The sequence below is a fragment of the Camelina sativa genome, chromosome 3 (assembly GCF_000633955.1).
Source record: "Camelina sativa cultivar DH55 chromosome 3, Cs, whole genome shotgun sequence".
NCBI lineage: Eukaryota > Viridiplantae > Streptophyta > Magnoliopsida > Brassicales > Brassicaceae > Camelina > Camelina sativa.
This window is the reverse complement of record NC_025687.1, coordinates 10559702-10571333: the sequence shown is the minus strand read 5'-3', so window position 1 is coordinate 10571333 and position 11632 is coordinate 10559702. Positions and strand designations below refer to the sequence as shown.

Here is an 11632-nt window from a genome sequence, read left to right as displayed (position 1 = left end):
TTTTTTTTTTTTTTTTTGAAAATTGTATATTGTGATCTGGTGTGATGGTGGTTGGTGTCTTTATTGGCCTGAATTGGAAAACTATTGCTTCAATTTGAGACTATTGTTCTATGAATTTGGCTTAGTTCCTACTTAAAAAAAACTTCCTATTTTGTTGTCTCTTGGTTCATCTCCTTAGCTCTTGTGTTGTGCTTATGCTGACTCTGTAGCTGCTGCTGGTTCCAACCTCGTCCAAGTTCATGATCTGTGATAGTGGATTCTATGTGTTGTTGAACCAACCTGACTTTGATCGGTCTTTGTTGTTGTCACTTTTCACCAACTGAAAAAAAGGATTCATGTGTGTTTATTAAAGTTTGAGGCAATGGTAATATGGCTGTTAGCTAGGGATGTTGTACCAACCAACCGACCGACTCTCTCCTCCCATCTCAGGGTGGGGGCATGAACTTATTTCTTTAAAAGGTTCTGAAGAAAATCTGGTTTCGCTTTTGAGACCGGAACTCAGTGTAGGACCAGTTTTGTCTTAAACCCACATCATAACAATAACACAAAGCTGCTGGTTCACAACTCACAAGAAGACCATTAAAAACATAATCTTTTTCCTTTCAGTTCATCTAAAAAACAGAACAGTCACATATTCCACCTAGAACTGAATTCTCATAACACTGTAAACCAAATAAATAAAAAAGACCCTCCTTTTTTACAACCTGGTTCTATAAAAGTGAGTTCTTTTTTTCTCTTAAGGACCCTCAACTGAGCTAGAGAGAGAGTTGATGATGCCAAAGCCTAGGCATGATGAATATTGCAATAATATTGTTAACGTTTCTTCTGTTCTGTGTTTAAATTTCTTTGCTTTAATAATTGAAAACAAGCAATCTTTCATCTTTGGATCGTTTTAACTTTGGAAAATCCAAAATTCTCCAAGGGCTTTTCCGTAAATAACACTAGTCAGTCTCCTCCTAGGTGATGAAACGACAGCAAAGCATTCATGCAAAACCCTCAAAAGAGTTTGGGAATGGGGAAATCAAAGAGGACGAAAATGGGGAAATCAAACAAAGAAGATCTAAGCCAATCTCTGATCATGCATCCTAACACCATCCAAGTATTATTCTTCATAATCTTACAATTTTTGTTTTGTTTTATGTTGAATTAGAATCGTAATCGGACATGGATTTCATGCCCAATTTTTTTGCAGTTTTTGGATCAGACAGCCTCTCTTACAGTGGAACAAGTTAAATGGCAACAAGTTCTTCAGATGTCTGATCACCTCTCTAAACAAGCCACCATAGGTTTCTTTGTTAATTTTCTCAGATTCCTTTTAATTTTGTGATTTCTTCTTCTTCTCAATTTGTGCTTTGCTTTTGGTTGTGGGGTTAATAATAATGCTATAGTGGGAATGCTGTGGAATGAAGAATCTCCAAAAGCTGAATCACTTAAGGAGACAATTGAGTCTTACTTCATTTCTCTTCAAGGGTTTTTGCTTTGTTGCCATAAAATCGCAGTTTCTGCTGGTCCTACTCTGTCTTCACTCATACACGTCTCTGTTAAGCAAATCGTCGATTCTAGTTTGGAATTGTCAAAGGGTTCTGTCTCCCTTTACGGTAATAATTAAAAAGTTTAATACTTTTGCTCCCATTACTCAACAATCTCTCAATGTTACAAGGGTAGTGTAGCCATTGCTTAATTGTAGATGATTTTGCAGAGGGAACATATGAAAAAGACAAGAAGCCGTATGTTCCGAAGCTTACAGCAGTAGTTTTGGAGGCATGGTTTAATTTCAAGAAGGTTCCTTCAACAAACCTCATCGCTATAGGCAATGCTATCTCGCAGGTTGCTGTTATCATGAAGGATGTTCTTAATAAGATGAAAGATGTGAAGCGGCCTGCTTGTCCTTCAAGTGAGTGTGAGGCATCATCTGGTGATGTTTTTTCTCCTGAACAGATAGAGTTTGCTAAACTGGTTGCTGACATTGTGTCTGAGGCGATCATGGTGGTAATAGTCATTCGAGTAATGACTAAGAAGATTGGGATGGAGAATCCAAAGGAGGATAGCGAATTTGTGGACTCTCTAGAGAAAGTACTAAAGCTGTGTCAAAGAAGTGGTGCAGAGATTGAAAAGCTTGGAACTTGCGTTTATCATTCACCTCTGGAGATTGACAAAATGGTTCAAACGGTGAAGATACTAGGGGCAAATCTTGATGAAGTTGAGGCTGAAGTTGAGCATAAGAAGTGGTCTTCCAACGCCTTTCCGGGAGTTTGCAGAAAGCTGCGAGATGCGATCAAACTCATGGAAGTTGGATTGGAGAAAAGAAAGAATCTGAATCATATTATGATTGCTCATCAGAACACCATTTACAATACCCTCCAGGCATGTTTTTCTTAACCATTTTGGTTTGTTTCATGTCATGTATTCTCGCGATGAATTAGAATTGTAATTAGACAAAGATTGTGCCAAACTTTTTTTTGTAGTTGTTCAATCCAACAGCGTCTCCTCCTACTCAAGAAAAAGTTATCCGGTTCACTGTTATAGATGACTGATCACCTCTCTAAACAAGCAACCATAGGTGGATCTCTTCTCTGCATTGCACTGCTATATCTTTCTTTGTTCATTGTTTTGTTTCCTCTCTAACTTTTTTGTAGTTGTTCAAGATCTGGTTCACTTTGTAGTTGGACTTCACTAGACTAGCTTCGTCTAGTTCACAAAACCATTAGTAACAAACTAAGCAGTTTTTATATCCAGTAATTATGTAAAAACATCATCAATTCCTTTGAACCAAACCATATAAAAACAATTTTGCTTGAGCGCTGGATCTTTCATAACTTGACAGTCAATAAAACAAGCCAAAGCATTCAAAGCCTCCTGTCCTGTGGGTTTTCTCTAAACTTGAAAAGCAAAACTTTGGGAGGGCTGTTCTGTAAATATTAACACTAGCTCATAAGTCCTAAAACGACATCGTTACGAACCGTAGTCAAAAACCCTTTAGGCTTTTTAGCTTAGCAGCGCTTGATAGACGTCAAGAGTTTGAGAAGGAAGACAGAAAAATGGTGAAATCGAAGAAAGAAGATCTAAATCAGTTTCTGATTTCTCATCTCAACACCATCTATGATACCCTCCAGGTAATTTATCTTCTTACCTTTATTCATACAATTTCACACCACAGTAAAGATTCGTAATCAGACAAATTTTTGCAGTTGTTCGATCGAACAGCGTCTCCTACAGTGGAGAAAGTTAACTGGAACGATGTTCTTCAGATGTCTGATCACCTCTCTAAACAAGCCACCATAGGTTTTTTTTAAAAACTTTAATTTCACCGTTATATAATTTTTTCCTCTGTTAAGATTTCGTCTTCTCAATTTGAGCTTTGCTTGGTTGGTGTTAAAATGCTAGTGGGAATGTTATGGACTGGAGAATCTCCAAAAGCTGAATCACTTAAAGAGACAATGGAGTCTTACTTCAATGCTCTTCAAGGTTTTTTGCTTTGTTGCCATGGAAGCACAGTTGGTGCTGGTCCTACTTTGTCTTCAATCATACACGGTTCTGTTAAGCAAATCGTCGACTCTAGCTTCAGATTGTTGCAGGGTTCTGTCTCCTTATACGGTAATAATGAGAAAGTTTTATACTTTTCTCCCATTATGTTATCATTCATTGAACTCGTTATGTCATACTGTAGTATGTGTAGTCCTGAACATACTTCTAGTGAGTTTTTTAATTGTGGATGATTTTGTTTTTGTATATGTAAACTAGAGGGATCATATGAAAAGGATAAGAAGCCTTCTATTCCTCAGCTGTCGGGAGTGGTTTGGGAGGCATGCTCCAGTTTCAAGAAGGTTCCTGCAACAAACATAACTGCAATTGGTAGGGCTATTACACAGGTTGCAGTCTCCATGAAGGATGTTCTTAGGGAGATGAAAGAAGTGAAGCCAGCTGAATGTGAGGCATCTGGTGATAATATGTCAGGTGATGATGATGATGATGATGACGATATAGGCGATGATTTGTCTCCTGAAGAAATGGAAGTTGCTACAATGGTTGGTGAGATTGTATCTGAGACAATCACGGTGATAAAAGAACTCATTAGAGTTATCACTAGCATGATTAAGCTAGAGAATCCAAAGGATAACAGCGGGTTTGTGGAGTCGCTTGAGAAGCTACTGAAGCTGTGTAAAGGAACAGGAGTACAAATCGATGAGCTTGGAGCTTGCGTCTATCCACCTCAGGAGGTAGACAAAATGAAGCAAACGGTGAAGATAATACAGGGAAATCTTGACCAAGTTGAGACTGAAGTTAAGTCTTTAAAGAGTTCCACAGATGGGTTTACGGGAGCCTGCGGTAAGCTGCGAAACTCGTTGAAACACATGGAAACTGAATTGGTTAAAAGATCTGAAGCTGAGCTAGTTGTTGAAATGGAAAATGTTACTCTTGGCAATTAGAAAGTTTGGATTTTGTTTTGCTTTGTTTCAGTAGCTAGCTTCTGTTGGGAAGTGTTGCTTGTGTTGTTACTAACATTCATGTAATATGTATTGTTCAATGCGTTTTTGCATACGTGATACATTACCTAAATTTATAGATTTTGAGAATAGATTTCGAACATGCTGTAGAACATGTTCATGTGAGAATGTAGCTAGTCTGATACGGACAAGTAGGTAACATGATAAAATCACATGAGAATGTTTTCCAAAACCAAATCCAAAAAGGCAAACCGGTTACATTTCTGGATCGTGGTTAAATCGGTCGGAACCTTTGACTTCAGAAAGGAAATTTGAGCACAGAACCGAATTTAAACGGTATAAACCGTGGGTTTAATACGGTTAAAGATACAAATTAAACCGGAAGGGAGATTGAATTACGGTTGAACCGGTACGGTTAAGAGGACATCGAGATAAACCCTTATTTTGTGAAGCTCCGGGGAGAGAAGTTGATCGCCGAGGCACGGGAGGAGAGATGGCACCACAAGGCTTCGTGGAGAGTTAATGGCCGCTCCTCCTACCTTCTCAAGGATCTTTGAAATCATTGATTCTCTTGAAATCCATTTTGGTTCCTATGTGTTCCTCTCTGTTTCCTCAATGATCCTATGTCTCCGTCTCTGTCTCAGAGCTTCGAGATCTTTCTTCTCTATTTCCACTACCAGCAACAACTGCAATAACCTATCACGCTTCCTCTTTCGATTCTCTACTCTTCCTCATTGCGCCGCTGCGTTTTCGTCTTCTACTTCCTCCAATCTCGAGTCTTATTACGCTAATCTCATTTTGACCTCCCACGGAGGAAACAAACCTAATCAGAATCAGAAGTGGACCTCTCATCAGTTTCGTATCCTCTTGACTGATCCAGATTTGCTTGTTAGAGTACTCAATATGATTAGGGCAAAGCCCGAGATCGCGTTTCGGTTTTTCAATTGGATACAGAGGCAGAGCGATGTGAAGCAGTCACGTCAAGCTTTCGCAGCGATGCTTGAGATTTTAGCTGAGAATGATTGGATGAGTGAAGCCTACTTGGTCGCTGAGAGGAGTATCGATCTCGGTATGCACGAAATTGACGATCTTTTGATTGATGGGAACTTTGATAAGCTGATTGCTATCAAGCTTTTGGATCTGTTGTTGTGGGTTTACACTAGGAAGTATATGGCGGACAAGTGTTTGATTAGTTTTGAGAAGATGATTAGGAAAGGGTTCTTACCTAGTGTTAGGAATTGTAACAGTGTTTTGAAAGTTCTTAGGGATTCGAGGTTGATGAGTAAGCCTCGAGAGGTTTACGGGATGATGGTTGAGAATGGTATTTTGCCAACGGTTATCACGTTCAACACTATGTTGGATTCTTGTTTCAAGGCTGGTCATTTGGAGCAAGTCGACAAGATTTGGTTAGAGATGAAGAGAAGGAATGTTGAGTTTAGTGAGGTGACTTACAATATACTGATCAATGGATTTTCCAAGAATGGTAAAATGGAGGAAGCTAGGCGGTTTCATGGAGATATGCAAAGATCTGGCTTCCCTGTTACGTCGTATTCTTTTAATCCGTTGATTGAAGGGTACTGCAAACAAGGCTTGTTAGATGAAGCTTGGGGAGTTACCNTTTACGGGATGATGGTTGAGAATGGTATTTTGCCAACGGTTATCACGTTCAACACTATGTTGGATTCTTGTTTCAAGGCTGGTCATTTGGAGCAAGTCGACAAGATTTGGTTAGAGATGAAGAGAAGGGATATCGAATTTAGTGAGGTGACTTACAATATACTGATCAATGGATTTTCCAAGAATGGTAAAATGGAGGAAGCTAGGCGGTTTCATGGAGATATGCAAAGATCTGGCTTCCCTGTTACGTCGTATTCTTTTAATCCGTTGATTGAAGGGTACTGCAAACAAGGCTTGTTAGATGAAGCTTGGGGAGTTACCGACGAAATGGTCAATGTTGGTCTTTATCCAACCACAGCCACATATAATATCTATATACGAGCTCTCTGCGAGTATGGAAAGATCGATGATGCAAGACAGGTGTTATCTAGTATGGCAGCTCCTGATGTTGTGTCTTATAACACTCTGATGCATGGGTACATCAAGATAGGGAAGATGGTAGAGGCATCTCTCTTGTTTGATGACTTGAGAGTTGGAGATATCAGTCCCAGTGTTGTCACCTACAATACTCTAATAGATGGTCTTTGTGAGTCAGGGAACTTGGAAGGTGCTCTCCGGTTAAAAGAAGAGATGACGAACCAACTGATATTTCCTGATGTGATTACGTACACGACTCTTGTAAAAGGATTTGTTAAGAATGGGAATCTTTCCATGGCAACCGAGATTTATGATGAGATGCTGAGGAAAGGAATTAAACCTGATGGATATGCATACACTACAAGGACTGTGGGTGAAATGCGGCTTGGAGATTCAGACAAAGCGTTTCGTCTGCACGAAGNACGAAATGGTCAATGTTGGTCTTTATCCAACCACAGCCACATATAATATCTATATACGAGCTCTCTGCGAGTATGGAAAGATCGATGATGCAAGACAGGTGTTATCTAGTATGGCAGCTCCTGATGTTGTGTCTTATAACACTCTGATGCATGGGTACATCAAGATAGGGAAGATGGTAGAGGCATCTCTCTTGTTTGATGACTTGAGAGTTGGAGATATCAGTCCCAGTGTTGTCACCTACAATACTCTAATAGATGGTCTTTGTGAGTCAGGGAACTTGGAAGGTGCTCTCCGGTTAAAAGAAGAGATGACGGACCAACTGATATTTCCTGATGTGATTACGTACACGACTCTTGTAAAAGGATTTGTTAAGAATGGGAATCTTTCCATGGCAACCGAGATTTATGATGAGATGCTGAAGAAAGGAATTAAACCTGATGGATATGCATACACTACAAGGACTGTGGGTGAAATGCGGCTTGGAGATTCAGACAAAGCGTTTCGTCTGCACGAAGAGATAGTTGCAAAGGATCATCATCATGCTCCGGATCTGATCATCTATAACGTTCGTATAGACGGACTCTGCAAGGTTGGGAATCTGGAAAAAGCGATTGAGTTTCAGCGTAAGATTTTTAGAGTTGGTCTTGTCCCAGATCATGTTACTTACACCACGGTTATTCGCGCTTATTTGGAGAAGGGCCGGTTTAAGATGGCTAGTGATTTGTATGATGAAATGCTGAGTAAAAGGTTATCTCCCAGTGTGATTACTTACTTTGTGTTGATTCATGGTCATGCGAAAGCAGGGAGGCTAGACCAAGCCTTACAGTATTCTACCGAGATGAAAAAGAGTGGTGTCCGTCCAAATGTCATGACATACAATGCTCTTATACATGGCTATTGCAGAGCTGGTGATATAGATGAAGCTTACAAATACTTTTGCAAGATGGAAGAAGATGGGTTTTCACCGAACAAATATAGCTACACTATGCTTATAAGCAAGAGCTGTGAGCTCGAGAAATGGGAAGAGGTTGTCAAATTGTATAAAGAGATGCTAGATAAAGAGATTGAGCCAGATGCTTACACACATAATGCCTTGTTCAAGCATTTGGATAAAGACCACGCGTCACGAGAGGTCGAGTTAGTTGAAAAGTTATTACTCAGTTGACGAGGAAGCAAAGGTGGGGGGCGTCTTTGATCATATTTTTTCTTGGAGCTGGCCGGTTTGTCCCTTGAATGTGCATATTGATCAATATTTACAATTACTGTGCACAGCCTAGTTGATCGCTCAGCTTGATTGGTATGTTACAAACTCTTCTCTCTCAAGCTTTCATCTAGGCTATCTTTGATTGATTGTAGATTATAATGCAGCTATACGTCTGCAGGGGAAACATACTCTGAGCTCTGGCCAGAATCATCGATCCAATGTTGTTGAAAGCTCATTTGCTTTATAAAAGCTTAACTTATTCTTACACAGCAAAGGCAAAGAGAATAGGGAATAAAGAGTGTTGCCACATAAATGGTGTTTTGCAAAAGGAAGTTCACACAGTCAGTGAAAGAAGATCTCATGTGATGTATTGTTTAATTCTTTGGACCAATTTTTGGGAATAGAGAAAGAAAATGTCAAAAAAAATAAAAGAACATAAAATTTCATATTTGGGAAGAACAACCAAAAAGTACAAAGCTCTGTTTCTCTCTACACTCTAAGCATGTTTTACGTAAAAAAAAAAAAAAAACACTAGAATCACTTCTCTCTCTCTCTCTCTCTCTTTTGTAAGCCATTGCCCTCTGTGTGGCCTCTGTCACATTTATTTCCACTGAATCATTTTGTACAAAATCATGCGTCACTGTTTTTTACTTACATAACATGATGAAGCATATAACCTAAAGTTTTCCACCAACAACAACATTATACAGATTGATTAGTAAGTATTATTACAGATTAAATTTCGACCAACAACAACAACAACAACAAAAATAAAATCAACGTTTCTAAAAATGGTAGGAGCAAACAAAGAAACAAATATCAGAAAAGGTCCCACGTTTTTTTTATTTTTACCTTTGAGGAGAGGGTTCTATAAAAATCCGAAACCCTAACCTCTCAAACAAACCATCTTCATCTTCTTTCCACTCATCCAAACCTAAACCCTAGAATGCGTATCGCTTTCTTGACCTGAATGTGCAATCAAACTCATCTTAGATCTATGGCTCTCGTTTCTTCCGGAAAACAACAATCTGAGCAGCAGCAAGAACCACCGCGAGCCTCCTCTGGAAACGGCGAGGCAAGATTGAAACTTCGGAGAACCCCTAAAGAAGAACATGAGCCTGAGAACTATGAAGTTCTACCTTTGGACTTTAGCCCGTCTCTGTTCAGCTCCCTTGAGCGTTACTTACCCGAGCAGCTTCTCAATTCCACTCGAATCGATAAAGCTAGTTTCATGAGAGACCTTCTTCTCCGATACTCCCCTGACACTGAGCGAGTTCGGGTAAAAAGCTTCCTCCTTTTTTACCCATTTCTGATAGTTTTTGAGGTTCTATTACTGTGATTTGAGCTTTGAATTCGTATCTCATTTTCCAGATTATGAGGCATAACGAATACAGGAAGAAAATCTTGTCTTCTTACCAGGTAAGTTTCTTTTATCGAGTTGGGGTTGTAAAGTCTCAATCTTGAATTGGTTATTTCAATCGTTTTTGATTGTTGTTAATCTGGTTTTGCAGCGTCTGCATGGAGAGATCTATACTCTTGACCCTACAAGTTTCTTTGTGCCTTCGTTTATTAGAGCTTTTACTCAGAAGTCGGAGCAGAGTTTTAGAAACATGATGGTTGAGTCCGCTCCTGGGATTTTCACTTTTGAAATGTTTAAGCCACAGTTCTGTGAAATGTTACTAGCAGAGGTATGAATTGACTTTAAAGCTATCGTCTTTTTAATGTTTGGCCATAGCTAAGTAAGTCGTTCTTTGTCTTCTTATCTGATGCTTGACTAATTTTTCTCAGGTTGAACATATGGAGAAATGGGTTTATGATTCAAGATCCACAATAATGAGACCTAATACGATGAACAATTTTGGTGTTGTCCTTGATGATTTTGGCTTTGATCGCATGCTCCAGCAGTTGGTTGAGGACTTTTTAAGTCCTATATCTCAAGGTTTAGATTCTAATTGTGATTTGCAGATTTGTGTTCATCATTGCAAGTTTGTTTTTTGTTGTGATATATTTGCTGATGGGCTTGGCTTTCAATCTTGTGTCAGCTCTGTTCCCGGAATTCTGTGGATCCGCTTTAGATTCTCACCATGGCTATGTTGTTGAATATGGAAAAGACAGGGATGTTGATCTTGGTAAGTACGGGGAAGCTTTACATAATGGGTCTCTTCCTTGTTTTTTTAGATTTGAATTGGTGGATTATCTAAAATTTGCTTCTTGATTGTAGCGTTCCATGTGGATGACTCAGAGCTTAGTTTAAATGTCTGCTTGGGTAAACAATTTTCCGGTGGGGAGCTGTTCTTTCGAGGTGTGAGATGTGATAATCATGTGAATTCCGGTAGCAGTGAAAAGGTACTTGTGAAACCAACCATCAAGCAGTCAGTGCATATAATGATGTTGTCTCAACCACAGCGATGTTTATATTGGGTTTAGAACTGATCAGCTTACTATGTGCACATTCATAGTTTGTGTAGCCATCACTCACAAAATTCTTTCTTAACTTGTTCTTCTGTAGGAAGTTTATGATTACTCTCATGTACCTGGCCATGCCATTCTTCATCGTGGACGTCATCGCCATGGTGCTAGAGCTACAACGTCTGGACACCGAGCCAACTTGATTTTGTGGTGTAGAAGGTAAAGTTTTTCAAAAACGTTAAATATTACATTAGACATCAATGTAAGATAGTTTCATCAGCCAATGTGTTTACATCTCTGATGTATGAACCCTTTCATATTTCCCTTTCTTTCTCATTGTAGCTCAACTTTTCGAGAAATGAAGAATTATCAGAAAGATTTTTCAAATTGGTGCGGAGGATGCAAACTTGAGAAAGTGAGAAGACAACGTGAGTCGGTTATTGAAACTAAAGAGGTGTGTATATCAATACGACATCATAGATTATATGTTGTTGTTTTGCTTTCATCTCATGTGTTTTGGTAATTTGCAGATGCTGGCGAGGAGAGCTGCAGAGAAGACACTTGTTGAGCTGGCTTCAAAATCATGTGCCGACTAAACAAAACAAAGGACATGTCCAAAAACCTTCTTTGTATCAAATCATTTCAGTGGCTATGTGTATAGAGGCAAGTGAAACCGTTCGTTTGTAAGCAAGCATTAGATACCTTTGTCAAGGGTAAATTTTTGTTCCATTTTTCAGATTGCTGTAACAACAATAAATTTCTTTAGAGGAGTGAAGAAGCGAAATGAAAACAGACAAATCAAAATTTCCAATTAAATTTATGGCAACTCTTGGAGAATTTTAGAATTGGGGAAGTTTTTGGAAGTAAAACATGTATGAAAAGGTTCATGAGCAGCTGAAATAGCTTTATTCAGCATCTACGACAAAGGATGAAAATACTTTATTTTAGTCACCAATATGTAACAGTTATTATTAACTTTTGGCTTTCTCAACACAAAATACATTGTACATAGTGAGAGTTGCTTGAAAAATCAATAATATAAGTACAAAGGAAGAAGAACTATAAAAGGTCCACAACATTTGGTAAATGTGAGAACTGAGAAGCAACATCGGTTGAA

General features: G+C 38.9%; 4 protein-coding genes across 5 annotated transcripts; all 4 read left to right on the top strand.

Annotated features, from left to right (window-relative positions):
• LOC104776419 lies at positions 591–2735 on the top strand. 2 transcript variants are annotated; one of them, XM_019243611.1, is made up of 5 exons: positions 591–1099; positions 1193–1286; positions 1389–1598; positions 1688–2364; positions 2466–2735. In XM_019243611.1, exons 1-5 carry the CDS (start codon positions 986–988, stop codon positions 2532–2534), a joined length of 1164 nt encoding a protein of 387 aa, XP_019099156.1. In that variant the 5' UTR covers positions 591–985; the 3' UTR covers positions 2535–2735. The 2 variants fall into 2 exon arrangements, with proteins under 2 accessions (XP_019099156.1, XP_010498789.1); XM_010500487.2 differs by having other exon boundaries at positions 673–1099; positions 1700–2364; positions 2466–2732.
• Positions 2875–4557, top strand: LOC104776418. Its single transcript, XM_010500486.2, has 4 exons — positions 2875–3113; positions 3189–3282; positions 3385–3594; positions 3742–4557. Exons 1-4 carry the CDS (start codon positions 3039–3041, stop codon positions 4425–4427), a joined length of 1065 nt encoding a protein of 354 aa, XP_010498788.1. The 5' UTR covers positions 2875–3038; the 3' UTR covers positions 4428–4557.
• LOC104776417 (pentatricopeptide repeat-containing protein At1g22960, mitochondrial-like) lies at positions 4897–8596 on the top strand. Its single transcript, XM_010500484.2, has 4 exons — positions 4897–5888; positions 6210–6482; positions 7000–8199; positions 8285–8596. The coding sequence occupies exons 1-3, from the start codon at positions 4968–4970 to the stop codon at positions 8065–8067; spliced, it is 2262 nt and encodes a 753-aa protein (XP_010498786.1). The 5' UTR covers positions 4897–4967; the 3' UTR covers positions 8068–8199; positions 8285–8596.
• On the top strand, positions 8949–11251 carry LOC104776416 (uncharacterized PKHD-type hydroxylase At1g22950). The gene is made up of 9 exons (XM_010500483.2): positions 8949–9385; positions 9478–9525; positions 9618–9794; positions 9895–10045; positions 10149–10235; positions 10328–10452; positions 10616–10734; positions 10858–10969; positions 11046–11251. The coding sequence occupies exons 1-9, from the start codon at positions 9077–9079 to the stop codon at positions 11109–11111; spliced, it is 1194 nt and encodes a 397-aa protein (XP_010498785.1). The 5' UTR covers positions 8949–9076; the 3' UTR covers positions 11112–11251.

Coding starts and splice junctions, on each gene's coding strand:
- LOC104776419 (XM_019243611.1), top strand. CDS start 986: ATGCAAAACCCTCAAAAGAGTTTGGGAATGGGGAAATCAAAGAGGACG. Junction 1,100..1,192: donor TGCATCCTAACACCATCCAA/GTATTATTCTTC, acceptor ATTTTTTTGCAG/TTTTTGGATCAGACAGCCTC. Junction 1,599..1,687: donor GGGTTCTGTCTCCCTTTACG/GTAATAATTAAA, acceptor GCTTAATTGTAG/ATGATTTTGCAGAGGGAACA.
- LOC104776418 (XM_010500486.2), top strand. CDS start 3,039: ATGGTGAAATCGAAGAAAGAAGATCTAAATCAGTTTCTGATTTCTCAT. Junction 3,114..3,188: donor CCATCTATGATACCCTCCAG/GTAATTTATCTT, acceptor AAATTTTTGCAG/TTGTTCGATCGAACAGCGTC. Junction 3,283..3,384: donor CTCTAAACAAGCCACCATAG/GTTTTTTTTAAA, acceptor TTAAAATGCTAG/TGGGAATGTTATGGACTGGA.
- LOC104776417 (XM_010500484.2), top strand. CDS start 4,968: ATGGCCGCTCCTCCTACCTTCTCAAGGATCTTTGAAATCATTGATTCT. Junction 5,889..6,209: donor GGAATGTTGAGTTTAGTGAG/GTGACTTACAAT, acceptor GAATTTAGTGAG/GTGACTTACAATATACTGAT. Junction 6,483..6,999: donor AGATCGATGATGCAAGACAG/GTGTTATCTAGT, acceptor GATGCAAGACAG/GTGTTATCTAGTATGGCAGC.
- LOC104776416 (XM_010500483.2), top strand. CDS start 9,077: ATGTGCAATCAAACTCATCTTAGATCTATGGCTCTCGTTTCTTCCGGA. Junction 9,795..9,894: donor GTGAAATGTTACTAGCAGAG/GTATGAATTGAC, acceptor AATTTTTCTCAG/GTTGAACATATGGAGAAATG. Junction 10,046..10,148: donor TTTAAGTCCTATATCTCAAG/GTTTAGATTCTA, acceptor ATCTTGTGTCAG/CTCTGTTCCCGGAATTCTGT.